Here is a 17761-nt window from a genome sequence, read left to right on the forward strand (position 1 = left end):
GTTGGGGTGAAGGAACTCCATCCGCCACAGAGGCGCCGGGTCCTTCCGAGACTCAAGGTAGCGTGGTCTGGGCAAGGGAGGCACAGATTCAAGAAAATATTCCGTCTTGACAAAGGGGGAAATGGTGTTTCTCCTTCTTTTAGTCAAAATCCGAAGCAGGTACTGGTCGCACCAGATTCTTGGTGCATCAGAAGTAAAGTTTTCCGCCATCAGCGCCGTCTGCTTTATCGCAGACGTGGTTACGTGAAGGCCCATCAACTTCCGACTCCCTGCACCTTTTCTTCAACGGTGCTGGCCTCAAGTTGGGTTCTCTGCATCTTTTCTTCAGCTCCGCTAGCCCGAAGTCGGGCTCTCTACGCCTTTTCTTCAACCGTGCAGGCCCTACGTTGGGTTCTTTGGCTGCCTGAGTTATAGGCATGTAAAAGTGCTGAGGAATGGTTTTTCTTGAACAAAGTCTTGAAACAGCAGCCAACCTCTCCTCTGTACTACTTCCTCGGCTTTCTCTTTACTCTCTTGTACCTTTCTTTTCGCTTATGTAGTTAGCTTTAATATAAGCTTATTCCAACTTTTCATTGTACGTTGTACTATTTCTTTGTCATAATAAAAGTGGAATTTATTTATTTGTTTTGAATTTTTTTTTTTTTTTTTTTTTTTGCAACAACTACTTTGTGAATGGGTGTGCTCTATGTGTGTTTTTCTTTAATGATACTTGGAGCAGAAAACCTTGAAACATAATCCAACTAATTCTAATTTACCGACATTACCAGGCATAATAACGATAATTCACAGTAAATTAAACACAAGAAACTAACCGAGATAACAACTGAATGTTCCGTAATACGTGCAAGGAGACCGTCCGAGAACGATAAACTCTAAATAATTCATCCGAGAGGATGGCCGAGCAGTAAGGGACTTCGATTGTGTTTTTGGTAACATGTTGCTCTATATTGCATCAATTCCTTTGGTACTGAGGATCCGAGAGCAGACTTGGGAATCCATGCAGTTTAGGGATTAACCCAATTGTTAATGGGGAGCAATCCTCGGACAGATTTTAAGGTCCATGTAACGTAGTTTTTCTTCTGAGTACTTGGTTTCCCCAGAGGCTTGAGTCTGAGGACCATACAAGGCATTGGCTCTGTCCAAAACTTGTATTTTTCTTTTAAGTAGTTGGTTTCCCCAGAGGCTTGAGTCCGAGGACCATGCAAGGCCTTGGTTCTGTCCAAAACTTGTGGTTTTTCTTTTAAGTAGTTGGTTTCCCCAGAGGCTCGTCCAAAACTTGTGGTTTTTCTTTTAAGTAGTTGGTTTCCCCAGAGGCTTGAGTCCGAGGACCATACAAGGCCTTGGTTCTGTCCAAAACTAGTGGTTTTTCTTTTAAGTAGTTGGTTTCCCCAGAGGCTTGAGTCCGAGGACCATACAAGGCCTTGGTTCTGTCCAAAACTTGTATTTTTCTTTTAAGTAGTTGGTTTCCCCAGAGGCTTGAGTCCGAGGACCATGCAAGGCCTTGATTCAGTCCAAAACTTGTGGTTTTTCTTTTAAGTAGTTGATTTCCCCAGAGGCTTGCGTCTGAGGACCATGCAAGGCCTTGGTTCTGTCCAAAACTTGTGGTTTTTCTTTTAAGTAGTTGGAACCCCCAGAGGCTTGAGTCCGAGGACCATGCAAGGCCTTGGTTCTGTCCAAAACTTGCGGTTTTTCTTTTAAGTAGTTGGTTTCCCCAGAGGCTTGAGTCCGAGGACCATACAAGGCCTTGGTTCTGTCCAAAACTTGTGGTTTTTCTTCTAAGTAGTTGGTTTCCCTAGAGGCTTGAGTCCAAGGACCATGCAAGGCCTTGGTTCTGTCCAAAACTTGTGGTTTTTCTTCCAAGTAGTTGGTTTCCCCAGAGGCTTGAGTCCGAGGACCATGCAAGGCCTTGGTTCTGTCCAAAACTTATAGTTTTTCCTTTAAGTAGTTGGTTTCCCCAAAGGCTTGAGTCCGAGGACCATGCAAGGCCTTGGTTCTGTCCAAAACTTGTGGTTTTTCTTTTAAGTAGTTGGTTTCCCCAAAGGCTTGAGTCCGAGGACCATGCAAGGCCTTGGTTCTGTCCAAAACTTGTGGTTTTTGTTTTAAGTAGTTGGTTTCCCCAGAGGCTTGAGTCCAAGGACCATGCAAGGCCATGGTTCTGTCCAAAACTTGTGGTTTTTCTTCTAAGTAGTTGGTTTCCCCAGAGGCTTGAGTCCGACGACCATGCAAGGCCTTGGTTCTGTCCAAAACTTGTGGTTTTTCTTCTAAGTAGTTGGTTTCCCCAAAGGCTTGAGTCCGAGGACCATGCAAGGCCTTGGTTCTGTCCAAAACTTATGGTTTTTCTTCCAAGTAGTTGGTTTCCCTAGAGGCTTGAGTCCGAGGTCCATGCAAGGCCTTGGTTCTGTCCAAAACTTGTATTTTTCTTTTAAGTAGTCGGTTTCCCTAGAGGCTTGAGTCCGAGGACCATACAAGGCCTTGGTTCTGTCCAAAACTTGTGTTTTTCTTCCAAGTAGTTGGTTTCCCCAGAGGCTTGAGTCCGAGGACCATACAAGGCCTTGGTTCTGTCCAAAACTTGTGGTTTTTCTTTTAAGTAGTTGGTTTCCCCAGAGGCTTGAGTCCGAGGACCATACAAGGCCTTGGTTCTGTCCAAAACTTGTATTTTTCTTTTATGTAGTTGGTTTCCCCAGAAGCTTGAGTCCGAGGACCATGCAAGGCCTTGGTTTTGTCCAAAACTTGTGGTTTTTCTTTTAAGTAGTTGGTTTCCCCAGAGGCTTGAGTCCGAGGACCATGCAAGGCCTTGGTTCTGTCCAAAACTTGTGGTTTTTCTTTTAAGTAGTTGGTTTCCCCAAAGGCTTGAGTCCGAGGACCATGCAAGGCCTTGGTTCTGTCCAAAACTTGTGGTTTTTCTTTTAAGTAGTTGGTTTCCCCGGAGGCTTGAGTCCAAGGACCATGCAAGGCCTTGGTTCTGTCCAAAACTTGTGGTTTTTCTTCTAAGTAGTTGGTTTCCCCAGAGGCTTGAGTCCGACGACCACGCAAGGCCTTGGTTCTGTCCAAAACTTGTGGTTTTTCTTCTAAGTAGTTGGTTTCCCCAGAGGCTTGAGTCGGAGGACCATGCAAGGCCTTGGTTCTGTCCAAAACTTATGGTTTTTCTTCCAAGTAGTTGGTTTCCCCAGAGGCTTGAGTCCGAGGACCATGCAAGGCCTTGGTTCTGTCCAAAACTTGTATTTTTCTTTTAAGTAGTTGGTTTCCCTAGAGGCTTGAGTCCGAGGACCATACAAGGCCTTAGTTCTGTCCAAAACTTGTATTTTTTTCTTTCAAGTAATTGGTTTCCCCAGAGGCTTGAGTCCGAGGACCATACAAGGCCTTGGTTCTGTCCAAAACTTGTGTTTTTCTTCCAAGTAGTTGGTTTCCCCAGAGGCTTGAGTCCGAGGACCATGCAAGGCCTTGGTTCTGTCCAAAACTTGTGGTTTTTCCTTTAAGTAGTTGGTTTCCCCAAAGGCTTGAGTCCGAGGACCATACAAGGCCTTAGTTCTGTCCAAAACTTGGGGTTTTTCTTTTAAGTAGTTGGTTTCCCCAGAGGCTTGAGTCCGAGGACCATACAAGGCCTTGGTTCTGTCCAAAACTTGTATTTTTCTTTTAAGTAGTTGGTTTCCCCAGAGGCTTGAGTCCGAGGACCATGCAAGGCCTTGGTTCTGTCCAAAACCTGTGGTTTTTCTTCTAAGTAGTTGGTTTCCCCAGAGGCTTGAGTCCGAGGACCATACAAGGCCTTGGTTCTATCCAAAACTTGTGGTTTTTCTTCTAAGTAGTTGGTTTCCCCAGAGGCTTGAGTCCGAGGACCATGCATGGCCTTGGTTCTGTCCAAAACTTGTGGTTTTTCTTCCAAGTAGTTGGTTTCCCCAGAGGATTGAGTCCGAGGACCATGCAAGGCCTTGGTTCTGTCCAAAACTTGTAGTTTTTCCTTTAAGTAGTTGGTTTCCCCATAGGCTTGAGTCCGAGGACCATGCAAGGACTTGGTTCTGTCCAAAACTTGTGGTTTTTCTTTTAAGTAGTTGGTTTCCTCAGAGGCTTGAGTCCGAGGACCATACAAGGCCTTGGTTCTGTCCAAAACTTGTGGTTTTTCTTTTAAGTAGTTGGTTTCCCCAGAGGCTTGAGTCCGAGGACCATACAAGGCCTTGGTTCTGTCCAAAACTTGTATTTTTCATTTAAGTAGTTGGTTTCCCCAAAGGCTTGAGTCCGAGGACCATGCAAGGCCTTGGTTCTGTCCAAAACTTGTGGTTTTTCTTTTAAGTAGTTGGTTTCCCCAGAGGCTTGAGTCCGAGGACCATGCAAGGCCTTGGTTCTGTCCAAAACTTGTGGTTTTTCTTTTAAGTAGTTGGTGTCCCCAGAGGCTTGAGTCCGAGGACCATGCAAGGCCTTGGTTCTGTCCAAAACTTGTGGTTTTTCTTTTAAGTAGTTGGTTTCCCCAGACACTTGAGTCCAAGGACCATGCAAGGCCTTGGTTCTGTCCAAAACTTGTGGTTTTTCTTCTAAGTAGTTGGTTTCCCCAAAGGCTTGAGTCCGAGGACCATGCAAGGCCTTGGTTCTGTCCAAAACTTGTGGTTTCCCCAAAGGCTTGAGTCCGAGGACCATGCAAGGCCTTGGTTCTGTCCAAAACTTATGGTTTTTCTTCCAAGTAGTTGGTTTCCCCAGAGGCTTGAGTCCGAGGACCATGCAAGGCCTTGGTTCTGTCCAAAACTTGTATTTTTCTTTTAAGTAGTTGGTTTCCCTAGAGGCTTGAGTCCGAGGACCATACAAGGCCTTGGTTCTGTCCAAAACTTGTATTTTTTTCTTTTAAGTAGTTGGTTTCCCCAGAGGCTTGAGTCCGAGGACCATACAAGGCCTTGGTTCTATCCAAAACTTGTGTTTTTCTTCCAAATAGTTGGTTTCCCCAGAGGCTTTAGTCCGAGGACCATGCAAGGCCTTGGTTCTGTCCAAAACTTGTGGTTTTTCTTTTAAGTAGTTGGTTTCCCCCGAGGCTTGAGTTCGAGGACCATACAAGGCCTTGGTTCTGTCCAAAACTTGTGATTTTTCTTTTATGTAGTTGGTTTCCCCAGAGGCTTGAGTCCGAGGACCATACAAGGCCTTGGTTCTGTCCAAAACTTGTATTTTTCTTTTAAGTAGTTGGTTTCCCCAGAGGCTTGAGTCCGAGGACCATGCAAGGCCTTGTTTCTGTCCAAAACTTGTGGTTTTTCTTTTAAGTAGTTGGTTTACCCAGAGGCTTGAGTCCGAGGACCATGCAAGGCCTTGGTTCTGTCCAAAACTTGTGGTTTTTCTTTTAAGTAGTTGGTTTCCCCAGAGACTTGAGTCCGAGGACCATACAAGACCTTGGTTCTGTCCAAAACTTGTGGTTTTTCTTCTAAGTAGTTGGTTTCCCCAGAGGCTTGAGTCCGAGGACCATGCAAGGCCTTGGTTCTGTCCAAAACTTGTGGTTTTTCTTCCAAGTAGTTGGTTTCCCCAGAGGCTTGAGTCCGAGGACCATGCAAGGCCTTGGTTCTGTCCAAAACTTGTAGTTTTTCCTTTAAGTAGTTGGTTTCCCCATAGGCTTGAGTCCGAGGGCCATGCAAGGCCTTGGTTCTATCCAAAACTTGTGGTTTTTCTTTTAAGTAGGTTGTTTCCTCAGAGGCTTGAGTCCGAGGACCATACAAGGCCTTGGTTCTGTCCAAAACTTGTGGTTTTTCTTTTAAGTAGTTGGTTTCCCCAGAGGCTTGAGTCCGAGGACCATACAAGGCCTTGGTTCTGTCCAAAACTTGTATTTTTCTTTTAAGTAGTTGGTTTCCCCAGAGGCTTGAGTCCGAGGACCATACAAGGCCTTGGTTCTGTCCAAAACTTGTGGTTTTTCTTTTAAGTAGTTGGTTTCCCCAGAGGCTTGAGTCCGAGGACCATGCAAGGCCTTGGTTCTGTCCAAAACTTGTGGTTTTTCTTTTAAGTAGTTGGTTTTCCCAGAGGCTTGAGTCCGAGGACCATGCAAGGCCTTGGTTTTGTCCAAAACTTGTGGTTTTTCTTTTAAGTAGTTGGTGTCCCCAGAGGCTTGAGTCCGAGGACCATGCAAGGCCTTGGTTCTGTCCAAAACTTGTGGTTTTTCTTTTAAGTAGTTGGTTTCCCCAGAGGCTTGAGTCCAAGGACCATGCAAGGCCTTGGTTCTGTCCAAAACTTGTGGTTTTTCTTCTAAGTAGTTGGTTTCCCCAAAGGCTTGAGTCCGAGGACCATGCAAGGCCTTGGTTCTGTCCAAAACTTGTGGTTTCCCCAAAGGCTTGAGTCCGAGGACCATGCAAGGCCTTGGTTTTTTCCAAAACTTATGGTTTTTCTTCCAAGTAGTTGGTTTCCCCAGAGGCTTGAGTCCGAGGACCATGCAAGGCCTTGGTTCTGTCCAAAACTTGTATTTTTCTTTTAAGTAGTTGGTTTCCCTAGAGGCTTGAGTCCGAGGACCATACAAGGCCTTGGTTCTGTCCAAAACTTGTATTTTTTTCTTTTAAGTAGTTGGTTTCCCCAGAGGCTTGAGTCCGAGGACCATACAAGGCCTTGGTTCTATCCAAAACTTGTGTTTTTCTTCCAAATAGTTGGTTTCCCCAGAGGCTTGAGTCCGAGGACCATGCAAGGCCTTGGTTCTGTCCAAAACTTGTGGTTTTTCTTTTAAGTAGTTGGTTTCCCCCGAGGCTTGAGTTCGAGGACCATACAAGGCCTTGGTTCTGTCCAAAACTTGTGGTTTTTCTTTTATGTAGTTGGTTTCCCCAGAGGCTTGAGTCCGAGGACCATACAAGGCCTTGGTTCTGTCCAAAACTTGTATTTTTCTTTTAAGTAGTTGGTTTCCCCAGAGGCTTGAGTCCGAGGACCATGCAAGGCCTTGGTTCTGTCCAAAACTTGTGGTTTTTCTTTTAAGTAGTTGGTTTCCCCAGAGGCTTGAGTCCGAGGACCATGCAAGGCCTTGGTTCTGTCCAAAACTTGTGGTTTTTCTTTTAAGTAGTTGGTTTCCCCAGAGGCTTGAGTCCGAGGACCATGCAAGGCCTTGGTTCTGTCCAAAACTTGTGGTTTTTCTTCCAAGTAGTTGGTTTCCCCAGAGGCTTGAGTCCGAGGACCATGCAAGGCCTTGGTTCTGTCCAAAACTTGTAGTTTTTCCTTTAAGTAGTTGGTTTCCCCATAGGCTTGAGTCCGAGGGCCATGCAAGGCCTTGGTTCTATCCAAAACTTGTGGTTTTTCTTTTAAGTAGGTTGTTTCCTCAGAGGCGTGAGTCCGAGGACCATACAAGGCCTTGGTTCTGTCCAAAACTTGTGGTTTTTCTTTTAAGTAGTTGGTTTCCCCAGAGGCTTGAGTCCGAGGACCATACAAGGCCTTGGTTCTGTCCAAAACTTGTATTTTTCTTTTAAGTAGTTGGTTTCCCCAGAGGCTTGAGTCCGAGGACCATACAAGGCCTTGGTTCTGTCCAAAACTTGTGGTTTTTCTTTTAAGTAGTTGGTTTCCCCAGAGGCTTGAGTCCGAGGACCATGCAAGGCCTTGGTTCTGTCCAAAACTTGTGGTTTTTCTTTTAAGTAGTTGGTTTCCCCAGAGGCTTGAGTCCGAGGACCATGCAAGGCCTTGGTTTTGTCCAAAACTTGTGGTTTTTCTTCTAAGTAGTTGGTTTCCCCAGAGGCTTGAGTCCGAGGACCATGCAAGGCCTTGGTTCTGTCCAAAACTTATGGTTTTTCTTCTAAGTAGTTGGTTTCCCCAAAGGCTTGAGTCCGAGGACCATGCAAGGCCTTGGTTCTGTCCAAAACTTGTATTTTTCTTTTAAGTAGTTAGTTTCCCTAGAGGCTTGAGTCCGAGGACCATACAAGGCCTTGGTTCTGTCCAAAACTTGTATTTTTTTCTTTTAAGTAGTTTGTTTCCCCAGAGGCTTGAGTCCGAGGACCATACAAGGCCTTGGTTCTGTCCAAAACTTGTGTTTTTCTTTTAAGTAGTTGGTTTCCCCAGAGGCTTGAGTCCGAGGACCATACAAGGCCTTGGTTCTGTCCAAAACTTGTGTTTTTCTTGTAAGTAGTTGGTTTCCCCAGAGGCTTGAGTCCGAGGACCATACAAGGTCTTGGTTCTGTCCAAAACTTGTATTTTTTCTTCTAAGTAGTTGGTTTCCCCAGAGGCTTGAGTCCGAGGACCATACAAGGCCTTGGTTCTGTCCAAAACTTGTATTTTTGTTTTAAGCAGTTGGTTTCCCCAGAGGCTTGAGTCCGAGAACCATACAAGGCCTTGGTTCTGTCCAAAACTTGTATTTTTCTTGTAAGTAGTTGGTTTCCCCAGAGGCTTGAGTCTGAGGACTATACAAAGCCTTGGTTCTGTCCAAAACTTGTATTTTTTCTTCTAAGTAGTTGGTTTCCCCAGAGGCTTGAGTCCGAGGACCATAGAAGGCCTTGGTTCTGTCCAAAACTTGTATTTTTTCTTTGAAGTAGTTGGTTTCCCCAGAGGCTTGAGTCCGAGGACCATACAAGGCCTTGGTTCTGTCCAAAACTTGTGGTTTTGCTTTTAAGAGAAAAGGCCCAGCAACATGGGCAGACCAAAGTTAGCAAGCAAGAAAAAGCCATTGAGCCTAAGTGGCAGAAATGAATGGCTCACGGGCTCATAAAGTGGGTCTTGAAAAAGCAAACGGGCCTGAATGGGCCTGGAAAGAGAGAGAAAGCAAACCCATGGACAATATGTAGAAAAGCGAGAATGGGCCACAGTAGGCCCAAAGTAATGTAACTAAAGAAAGTAAGGGGCTAATGGAAGACCCATCAACCCCAAGGATGAAGTATAAAGTAATTGGATCAGGGAAGTCCAAAAAGAGTTAGTAAAGGCCCATAGGAAAACAGGATTGGAAAAGGGCTGAGGAAGCCTAAGGAAAGCAAATGGGCCAAGGATGCCCAAGAGGGAAATGGGACACAGGAGCCCACAAACAGTGTAAGAAAAGGCCCAGTGAACACACTTAGTTACTGGGAGGGAAATAAACAGCAAGCCCAAAAAGGCCCAGCAGGATTGAGTTAAATAACATTACAGCAGGAATAACAGAGTGGTACGACAGGAGTATAGGAACAAGGCCACGGAGTAAACACAGAATAGGCTGGGGGAAGAAAGGCCTATAATCCAACAAGGCTCAATTCCCAAAAGAAGCAAGTCATTAAGAATGGCAGATCGAAAAGTAACTCACGCCATAAGAAGCCAAAAGTGCACGACAAAACGTACAGAACAATCTCCAGAACACGGCAAGTGCATGAGCAGCGGGTGAAGAAGGTGAAGCACGCATGAGACCCAAGCACCACTAGCATGTACCCAGCCAATATAGGAAGTGGTGGGTCATGGGTCAGAGGGCATGGTTTGGCGGTGGGGAGAGGGAAAAAACATATTTTGGGGTTCTTGCTCAGGCTCTTTTGGGAGAAATGTCTTGCTGGGATGACATGCCACCCAAAAGAAGCAAAGATGAGTTGGAACCACCAAGTGCATGCCATGAGGGATAGAGAAAGAGCACACACACTGTAACGGGTAGAAAAAGCCACAGTAAGCAAACAAACAAAATAGCATTCTTTGTCTGGCAGAGGGGAGCGGCACAGCCAGCACAGGTAAGTGGTGGTGGTTGAACCACTGACGACCAGTAAGTGGTCAGCAAGGACACTCACACCAGACAAAGGCAGTTGAGGGCTAAAATGGTAAATACCAGTCACGGCAAGCTCTATAGAGGACCCCTTGTTGTGCACTGAGGAAAGGAGGGATTCGAAAATCACAGTATTAGGAATTTCTAGAGAAAGACATAACCAAGAAGTAAACATTGAGAAGAAAAGGAAGTAAAACAAAAAAGAAAAAGAAAAACAGGAAGTAGGAAGGAGAGGAAAAGAAAAACAAAGAGTTTAGAACGACGGGCATGCACCAATAGGTTGATTTCCTCTCTCCCCCAATAGCCTTGCTCTCTATAAAAGGCAAAAGATTTGTATTTGGGCATGGATCATTTAGGCCTGTTCTCTCAAAGCAATTAATTTCTTCTCCGAGATTACTCGCATTGAGGGAACGGTTTTATCCTTCTTGGTTTCAACCCTATTTATTACTTAGCATGGCAGACTAACGCTTTGATTTTGCTAACTCTTTTTTTTTTTTTTTATTCTTCACTTAGCTTATTCTGTGTACAAAGAGCCTTTCATTGCTCACTGTTACTTATTGTGGCTAAAAGTAGTGATTGTGTTTCTTATATCATCATTATTATATCTACTTGCCATAACTTACTCACAGTGGTTCTGCCTGCCATGGGTTTGTGATTAAACTCTAACAAACAGGGCATAGTTTGTGCACAAGCCGGACCAAAGTAAATTACAATTGGACCGGTCCCGACTCCCTTACTCAGAACATTTGGGCCAATACCGTAGGAAGCAGCCCAGCCCAACATTGCAAAAATAGACCCACTAAACTATTTTTTATGAAATCAGGTAATTCACTTTTCTTTAAAAAAACATTCTAAAAGATATAAGAGAAATCCAAAACTTCCATAGTCAAGGATGTCATGAGATCTTTGCAACGATATATATAATTCAAGGCCTAGAAATCCAAAACTTCCATCGTCAAGGAAGCTAGTATACCACAAGATATTTACACACTACAACAAAATGTACTTTTAGTGACGAAAAAAATCGTCACTAAAAGCCCAGTTTTTCGTCATTAAGAACTTTTAGTGATGAAATCGAACATTTCATTGCTATAACCCTGTCGCTAAAAGTCCTGGCAATGAAAAATTTCGTCACTAAAAGTCCGATTTGTTTAAAAAAGAAAAAACTTTTAGCGACAAAAATGTTTCATCGCTAAATGTTTTCCTCACTAAAAACAGCATTCAGCGATGAAAATATTTCGTCACTAAAACCATTTTAGTTTATTAAATCATATTTAGTGACGAACAATTTCGTCACTAAAACTATTTTCGGATACATATAGTGACAAAAAAAGTCATCACTAAAACTATTTTTAAGAAAATCCAGGCACATATAGTGACAAAACTTTTCGTCACTAAAACCATTTCTTACAAAATTCTACTACATTTAGCGACGAAATATTTAGTCACTAAAACAATTTTTGTGACGAAAAAATTCGTCACTAAAACTTATTTTTTTTGTTTTTATTATTTTCAAGGCATTGATTAACCTGTAACTTGTCATTACATTATTAAAACCTCACATTTGATTAACACATTTATTTCAACAACACATTATAAAAAATCGATCCATACATTCCACAAGTAAAAAATAAAACAAGTATCCAATTCAAACTATTTCCAAACAAGAATTGTTTGCAACACATACAATAACTTAATATGTTTTATAACAATACAAAAAATGTAGCATAATATAATTAGAACCAACGGAAGATGTCTTCATATGTCTTCAAATAATGTCAAAAGTAAATCCCCTAAAGCCACCAATTAGAAATCTGCACAGATATAGAAACACTACTACATTAAAATAGTAAAGTAAAAACATTAATTATGTTATAAGAAAGAAAATATAAGTTTTTCAAGTGTAATATAATACAATTAGTTTCAAATGATACATAAAAAATGAAGTATTTTAACTTGAAGATAAAGTACTAACCAATAAGTGATTTAACTCAAAGATGAACCACCCCCATAGGTAAAAGCGTCATCATAACCCTTGCTCCTCAAAAAATTAAGAATATTGTTTTGGACCTCATCTTGCTTAGCTTGCGCCTCTTGCTCCCTAGCTCGCTCTTCTTCGTCCCTAGCTCTTGCCTCTTTGATCTCAATTATCTCATTTTCTAACCGATGGATATACTCCACTGAGGAACTAGAAGAGGCAGTGGTTACTAGAGAAGAGAAAGGTCTCATGCCAAGTCCTTTTACAATACCAGACTTCTTCTTAAAAACCAAGTTTGAGATCTCCTCTTATGTAAGGGGAATTGCATTAGAATCTTGACAATGATCCTCTTGCACTTTGAGAATAGTTTCCTACCATTTGAAAGAGAAAAAAACAAACAATCACAACATTAATACTACATATGTTATAACTTTACAAACATGATTAGGATGAAATGATAGGGATGGAATGATACACATACATATGTCGCTTCATCCTCATGGTGTATATACCTATTTGTATTTGGATTGAAATGAACATCTTTGTAGATTTTTGCCAATTCAAGAACTTGACCACCATTATTATTTGTTTGATTAATTAACATTTGAGTGTTAGATAGATATAGTTGATAAATATTAGGAAATCAGTAGATTGAATAGCACGGATTGTGATGATGTTGAGAGCCTGAAAGATAAGAAACAAAAGATCAGAGGAGACTGGGGTTGACCGGTCACAAATCCTCCGATGATAAAGTTAGCCTTTTCTTCCGAAATAAAGAATTCCAAACTTAAGGAGATGGTGTCTAGAAAGTACTTACCTTTTTTTTGTCGGAGATTCATGCCCTTTTATAGGTTCAGGAAACGGTTATCCGTTAGATAACTTCCCCTATCTTCACGGAGTCCAGAAAGTTTAGAGTACACCTTCATAACCGCCATGGCGGTTATCTTTTCATACCACAACTGTTGCTGAGCTCGTCCTAAGCAATGCTGGATGGAAGGTTGTTCAAAAGCAAGAGAATCTTGTCCAGAGAACTCTATGGACGAAGGACGAGCAGCTAGTTCCTTCTATGGACGAAGGACGAGTAGTTAGTCTCCTTTTATTCCTTCTATGGACGACCTCTATGGACGAATATGGAGTTGGTTATTTTTAGACACCATCAATAGTTAATTAATCGCAACATGTAATATACTAAGGTTTAAGAAAATGAAAAAACACGCACCTCCTCATCAACCTTAATAGCAAGTTCCTTTGCCCCGCATCTATGTTTGCCTGAAGTTTTGTTTCTATTTTCAGAGTTCTTTCTTGATTTTTCCTAATAAAGAACATTTAAGATATTTATTAGATCATGAATAAAACAGTATACATTTACTTCATCTAAGTATTAATCTAACCATTTGACAACATAATATAGTAAATATTGGATAATAATAATATACGCATAAATAATTTACCAGCCAGTCCTTATTGGTCCATTTCCCTTCAATGAGTCTAGTCCACTACTCAAGTGTGACATTCTTTGGTGGGTGGCTTTTTGCATAGTTAGCACCATGAGATTGTACAAGCTTTTTATAAGTCTGATACAACTTGTTAGAGTCGCTACTCAATAATCTTCCACATTTTGTATTTATTGTTTTCATTACCAAGTTGGAATCTCCTTCTAGCTCAAACTGATCCTGTAAAATGAAGTGTATATGTATTATAAAAATATTATTATATGAATTTAATATGCTTAGTTACAACAAAGATGAGTTAGACGTTATCAATGTAAATTTACCGCGATATTTTGAAGCACCACATCTCTAGTAGCAGCATTAACACTTTTCCAATTTTTTATGTTGTAACTAGACAAATTACTTCACACTTGTACGCCAATTTGATTGACAAGCTTGCACGCATTCTTCCCAATAGGAGCATCATACTCTGCAACTATACGTACTGGCAGTTTACCACTTTTTTCAACAAGTGTCTGTACTGCTATACCATGTGTTGTTCCACGGGTATTTCTACTAATAGATCCTATTTAAACATTATCAATGTTAAAAAATTATACATTCCATGTACATTAAGTATAATCTCAATAGTAAAGATAGGGTGCAGTTGTAATTAAGTATATTCTATGTAATTACCAGTCGTGCTAGTTAATATGTCGGTAGCCTCCACACTAAAAGAACTTTGGGCGGGAGGATTTGCTTTAGGAGGTGTTTCCGTAGATTGGACTATCGAGATAAATGTCTCACCTCGCGAGCACGTAAGTCTATCTTGGTGTCATCTGTAACTAACAAACATATATATAATGGAACAACAAAGTCATTACAAATAATAGAATAACAAAGTTATTATCTATTGTACCCTATGGAACATCTATTGTACCTTATGGATTAAAGAATTAGATGACTCAACATCATTCTCATCGTCACCAATAGGTGGTACATAATCATCATCTACCACAACATTAGCTCTACTTCTTTTCCCTTTTGCATAATTAGACTGAGCAGAATCCTTTAGAAAAGTTGAGATGTGCTTCAATCCCAAAGCATCAATTATCTCTTGGTTTTGTCTCATTCTATCTAATCTTGCAATCTCATACCTCGATATATTATGAGTATATTTGGCCTTTTTAGGCATTTTTTGAAACTATGTATTGACATGAAAGATAAGTACAATTGCTACGAACTTAACATTATAGTCCACACCATTATCCATATAAAGCAATTCACAAGTGCAAAATTTGAACACAATTGCTACTAACTCAACACAACAAATGACCACATCAATATCCATATCAAGTTCAAGATAAGCACAAAACATTTCAATAACAATTACTACTAACTTTACATATCATAGTTCACACCATTATCCATATCAAACAATTCACAAGTGCTAAATTTGAACACAATTGCTATTAACTCAACACAATAAATGATCACATTAATATTCATATCAAGTTCAAGATAAGCACAAAACATCTCAATAACAATTACTACGTAGACAAGCATAAAACTTTAATACAAGCACATAATATTTAAGACAATTGTTATGAACTCTATATATCATAATCCATATCAAGATCAACATTAGATATATCATGCTCTTCTTTTTGATTAGCGTCTCTTAAAGTTCCACCTTCAGGAACAACCCTAGTTTCAACATCACCCATACAATACTCAATAATATTGTCTTCCACGTTGATAGGGACAACATCAACAATTGCTTCTTGTTGGAATGCGTCGCTATCTTCTGTATTATCATTGGATTCTCCGACCCCAACTTCCGGGACATCAAACACTCCCCTATGTTGGATGCATTGCACAATTTTCCAGGGGTCACGCAATTTGGTATCTTGAAGATAGAAAACTTGTTTTGCTTTACTAGGAAGTATAAAAGGGTCATTTTGATACCATCGACTTGTAACATCAATGCTCGTGCAGTGTGCATCGGTTCTTATACTTCTTCGACTATTGGTACCAGTATTGTACCATTCACACTGGAGCAAAACAACTTTATGGTGAAACATATACTCTAATTCCCAAATTTTGCACACATGACTATAGAAGTCGTGCATAGTACCCTTATGGTCCCCTTCGGTACATACACCAATGTTTTGGGTTACACGACGATTGTCTAGATCCCTTGTATGGAAATTTACACCATTGACCATATAAACTATGTACTCCTTCACATGCAGCTTAGGACCATTTGCTAATGACCATGACTGTTTAGTAGCTTCTGATGACTCGTTAACTTTCAATCTATTCATCTATAATGACATACAACAAGTGATATTAATTAGTAATAAGCAATGACAAATAAATTTAAATGTTTAAATTTATTAGTGTGTGATTAAATTACAAATTTCTTACACGTTCTTTGAACCACTTGGGAAACTCTTATTGTTGGATTTGAGTTATGACTTCTCTAGTAGAATTATGCAATGTGCTTTTGTGTTCGCTGTTAAAAATGAGATGATTTATTTTCAACTAAGCATTGCAGATAATATTCAAAACTTGATTAAACAATATATGCATATGAAATTACATACTTTAAATAAGGCTCTAACTTAGGACTATTGTACGACAAGTACTAATGAGCAATATCAAGCAATGCACCGGACAAGTCGCCATCATTCTGCCTACCACCTGTAGGTCGGGTAGTCTGTGAAAAAACTATCAATCCTTCGCTAAATTCACCAAAATCTTCATTTCTTTCTCTTCGATTATGCACAATTTCGATCCCATCAATATACAAAGACCAGTTGTTAATACATTCTTTAAGAATGTAAGCCTCTGCAATTGAACCTTCTGGTTAAGCTCGGTTGGAAACGTATCTTTTCAATTTTTCAAGGTACTTACGAGGAAAAAATACGCACAGAATGTGATTTTATACCACGTGGGAAAGATGTAATTGATGAATGCATCAAATGATCTAATTAATTGGATACATCCACCAATATTGTACCAGGCCTCCTAGAATTGCTTCTTGAGGCAAGTGAATAGCAAGGTGGGCCATAACATCAAAGAATGCTGGAGGAAAGAACCTCTTAAGCTTGCATAGTATGAGAACTATACGTTCTTCTAGTTTCTCCAATTCACTCTGCTTTAGGGTCCTTGAGCATAAGTCTTGGAAGAAGTTGCCCAACTCAAACAATACAATACTAATGTCTTTATCTGCAAACCCTCGCAACCCAATTGGAAGAATTTGTTGTAGTAGCACATGACAGTCATAACTTTCCAAACCAAATAATCTACCATTTTTTGCATTCACTGACCTTGATATGTTAGCTGCATAGCCATCTGGATATTTGACTGATTTCAAAAAGTCATAAAAACCATCCCTTTCATTGGGGCTTAGTGAAAAGAATGCCCGAGGCTTGTCATATGATCCATTAGGACGTTGTTTCAAATGCAACGTGTGCCTGAAGTTCATATTTTGCAAGTCTATCCGTGCATTGTCAGTGTTCTTGTTTTTCCCCTCAATGCTCAACAAAGTACCATAAGTACTCTCACTAATGTTCTTGTTTACATGCATGACATCAATGTTGTGCTTAAGCTTCTTATTTTTCCAGTATGGAAGTTTATACAAAATACTTACCTTTGACCAATTTGGCTCCCCAATGAGTTGTCTCTTCTTGTTACTTGGATGCTTTCCTAAAATTATATTTGGCATTCTATCTAGCTGCTCTTGTATCTTTCCCACTTGTAATTCTAAAGATCTCTTCTGTTTCTCCGGTAAACTATTATGCAACCGACTATGTCTCCAACGATGTTCCATAGGCAAATAAGCTCGATGGTTAATGAATCTAATTTTACTTTCCAAAGCTTCTGAATATGGTTGATCGTTGCAAGTGTAACAAGAATGATAACCCTTTGTCCTCCACCCGGACACGTTACCAAATCCAGGATAGTCATATATTGTCCACAACAAAGTTGCACATATCTGAAAATGCTCTTTACTATAAGTATCATAAGTTTCTACACCTTCTTCCCATAACTCCTTCAACTCATCAACCAATGGTTTCAAGTAAATATCAATCTTATTTCCTGGTTGATGGGGACCAAGAATAAATAAGGACAACAAAAAATATGGCTCCTTCATAACCAACCAAGGCGGTAGATTATAGGGGATAAGTATGACAAGCCACATACTATAGTTGTTGTTCATATTCCCAAAAGGATTAAATCCATCTGTAGCCAACCCCAACCTTACATTGTGAGGTTTGAGGGCAAAATCAGGATGTTGTAAATCAAACTCCTTCCACTCCTCACTATCAACCGGATACCTCATTATTCCATTGTCCACATGTTTGTCTATATACCATCTCATGTCTTTAGCTCTTTGGCTTGATATGTACAATCTCCTCAGTCTCGATATCAATGAGAAGTAACGCAACACCTTATGAGGAATCTTCTTACCTTGGGTACGTGTATTTTTATACCTAGGCGCCTCACACACCGGACATTTATCAAGGTTCTCAATTTCTTTCCAAAATAGTGCACAATCATTTTTGCATGCATCTATATGCCCGTATGACATGCCCAAGTCACGTAATATCTTCTTTGCTTCATAAGTTAACCTTGGAACCAAGTTACATTTCGGTAAAAACTTTGTCAGCAATTCTAAAATCATATCAAGTCCCTTATTACTCAAGTTGGTCATTACCT

At 40.6% G+C, this 17761-nt stretch overlaps 1 protein-coding gene across 3 annotated transcripts in view; it reads left to right on the plus strand.

Annotated features, from left to right (window-relative positions):
* The window catches only part of LOC126706277 (putative RING-H2 finger protein ATL21A), a 35051-nt gene that overhangs the window by 6878 nt on the left and 10412 nt on the right, over positions 1-17761 (plus strand). Inside the window, exon 2 of one of the 3 annotated variants that reach the window (XM_050405676.1) lies at positions 14796-15001. The exons of the other annotated variants lie outside the window; for them this stretch is intronic. Coding sequence (XP_050261633.1) covers positions 14796-14947 — 152 coding nt within the window. The 3' untranslated portion in view covers positions 14948-15001. Of the gene's footprint in view, positions 1-14795; positions 15002-17761 lie in introns of those variants that run through there. 3 annotated transcript variants of the gene reach the window in all.

This window comes from Quercus robur, chromosome 11, assembly GCF_932294415.1.
Source record: "Quercus robur chromosome 11, dhQueRobu3.1, whole genome shotgun sequence".
In the NCBI taxonomy this organism is placed as follows: domain Eukaryota; kingdom Viridiplantae; phylum Streptophyta; class Magnoliopsida; order Fagales; family Fagaceae; genus Quercus; species Quercus robur.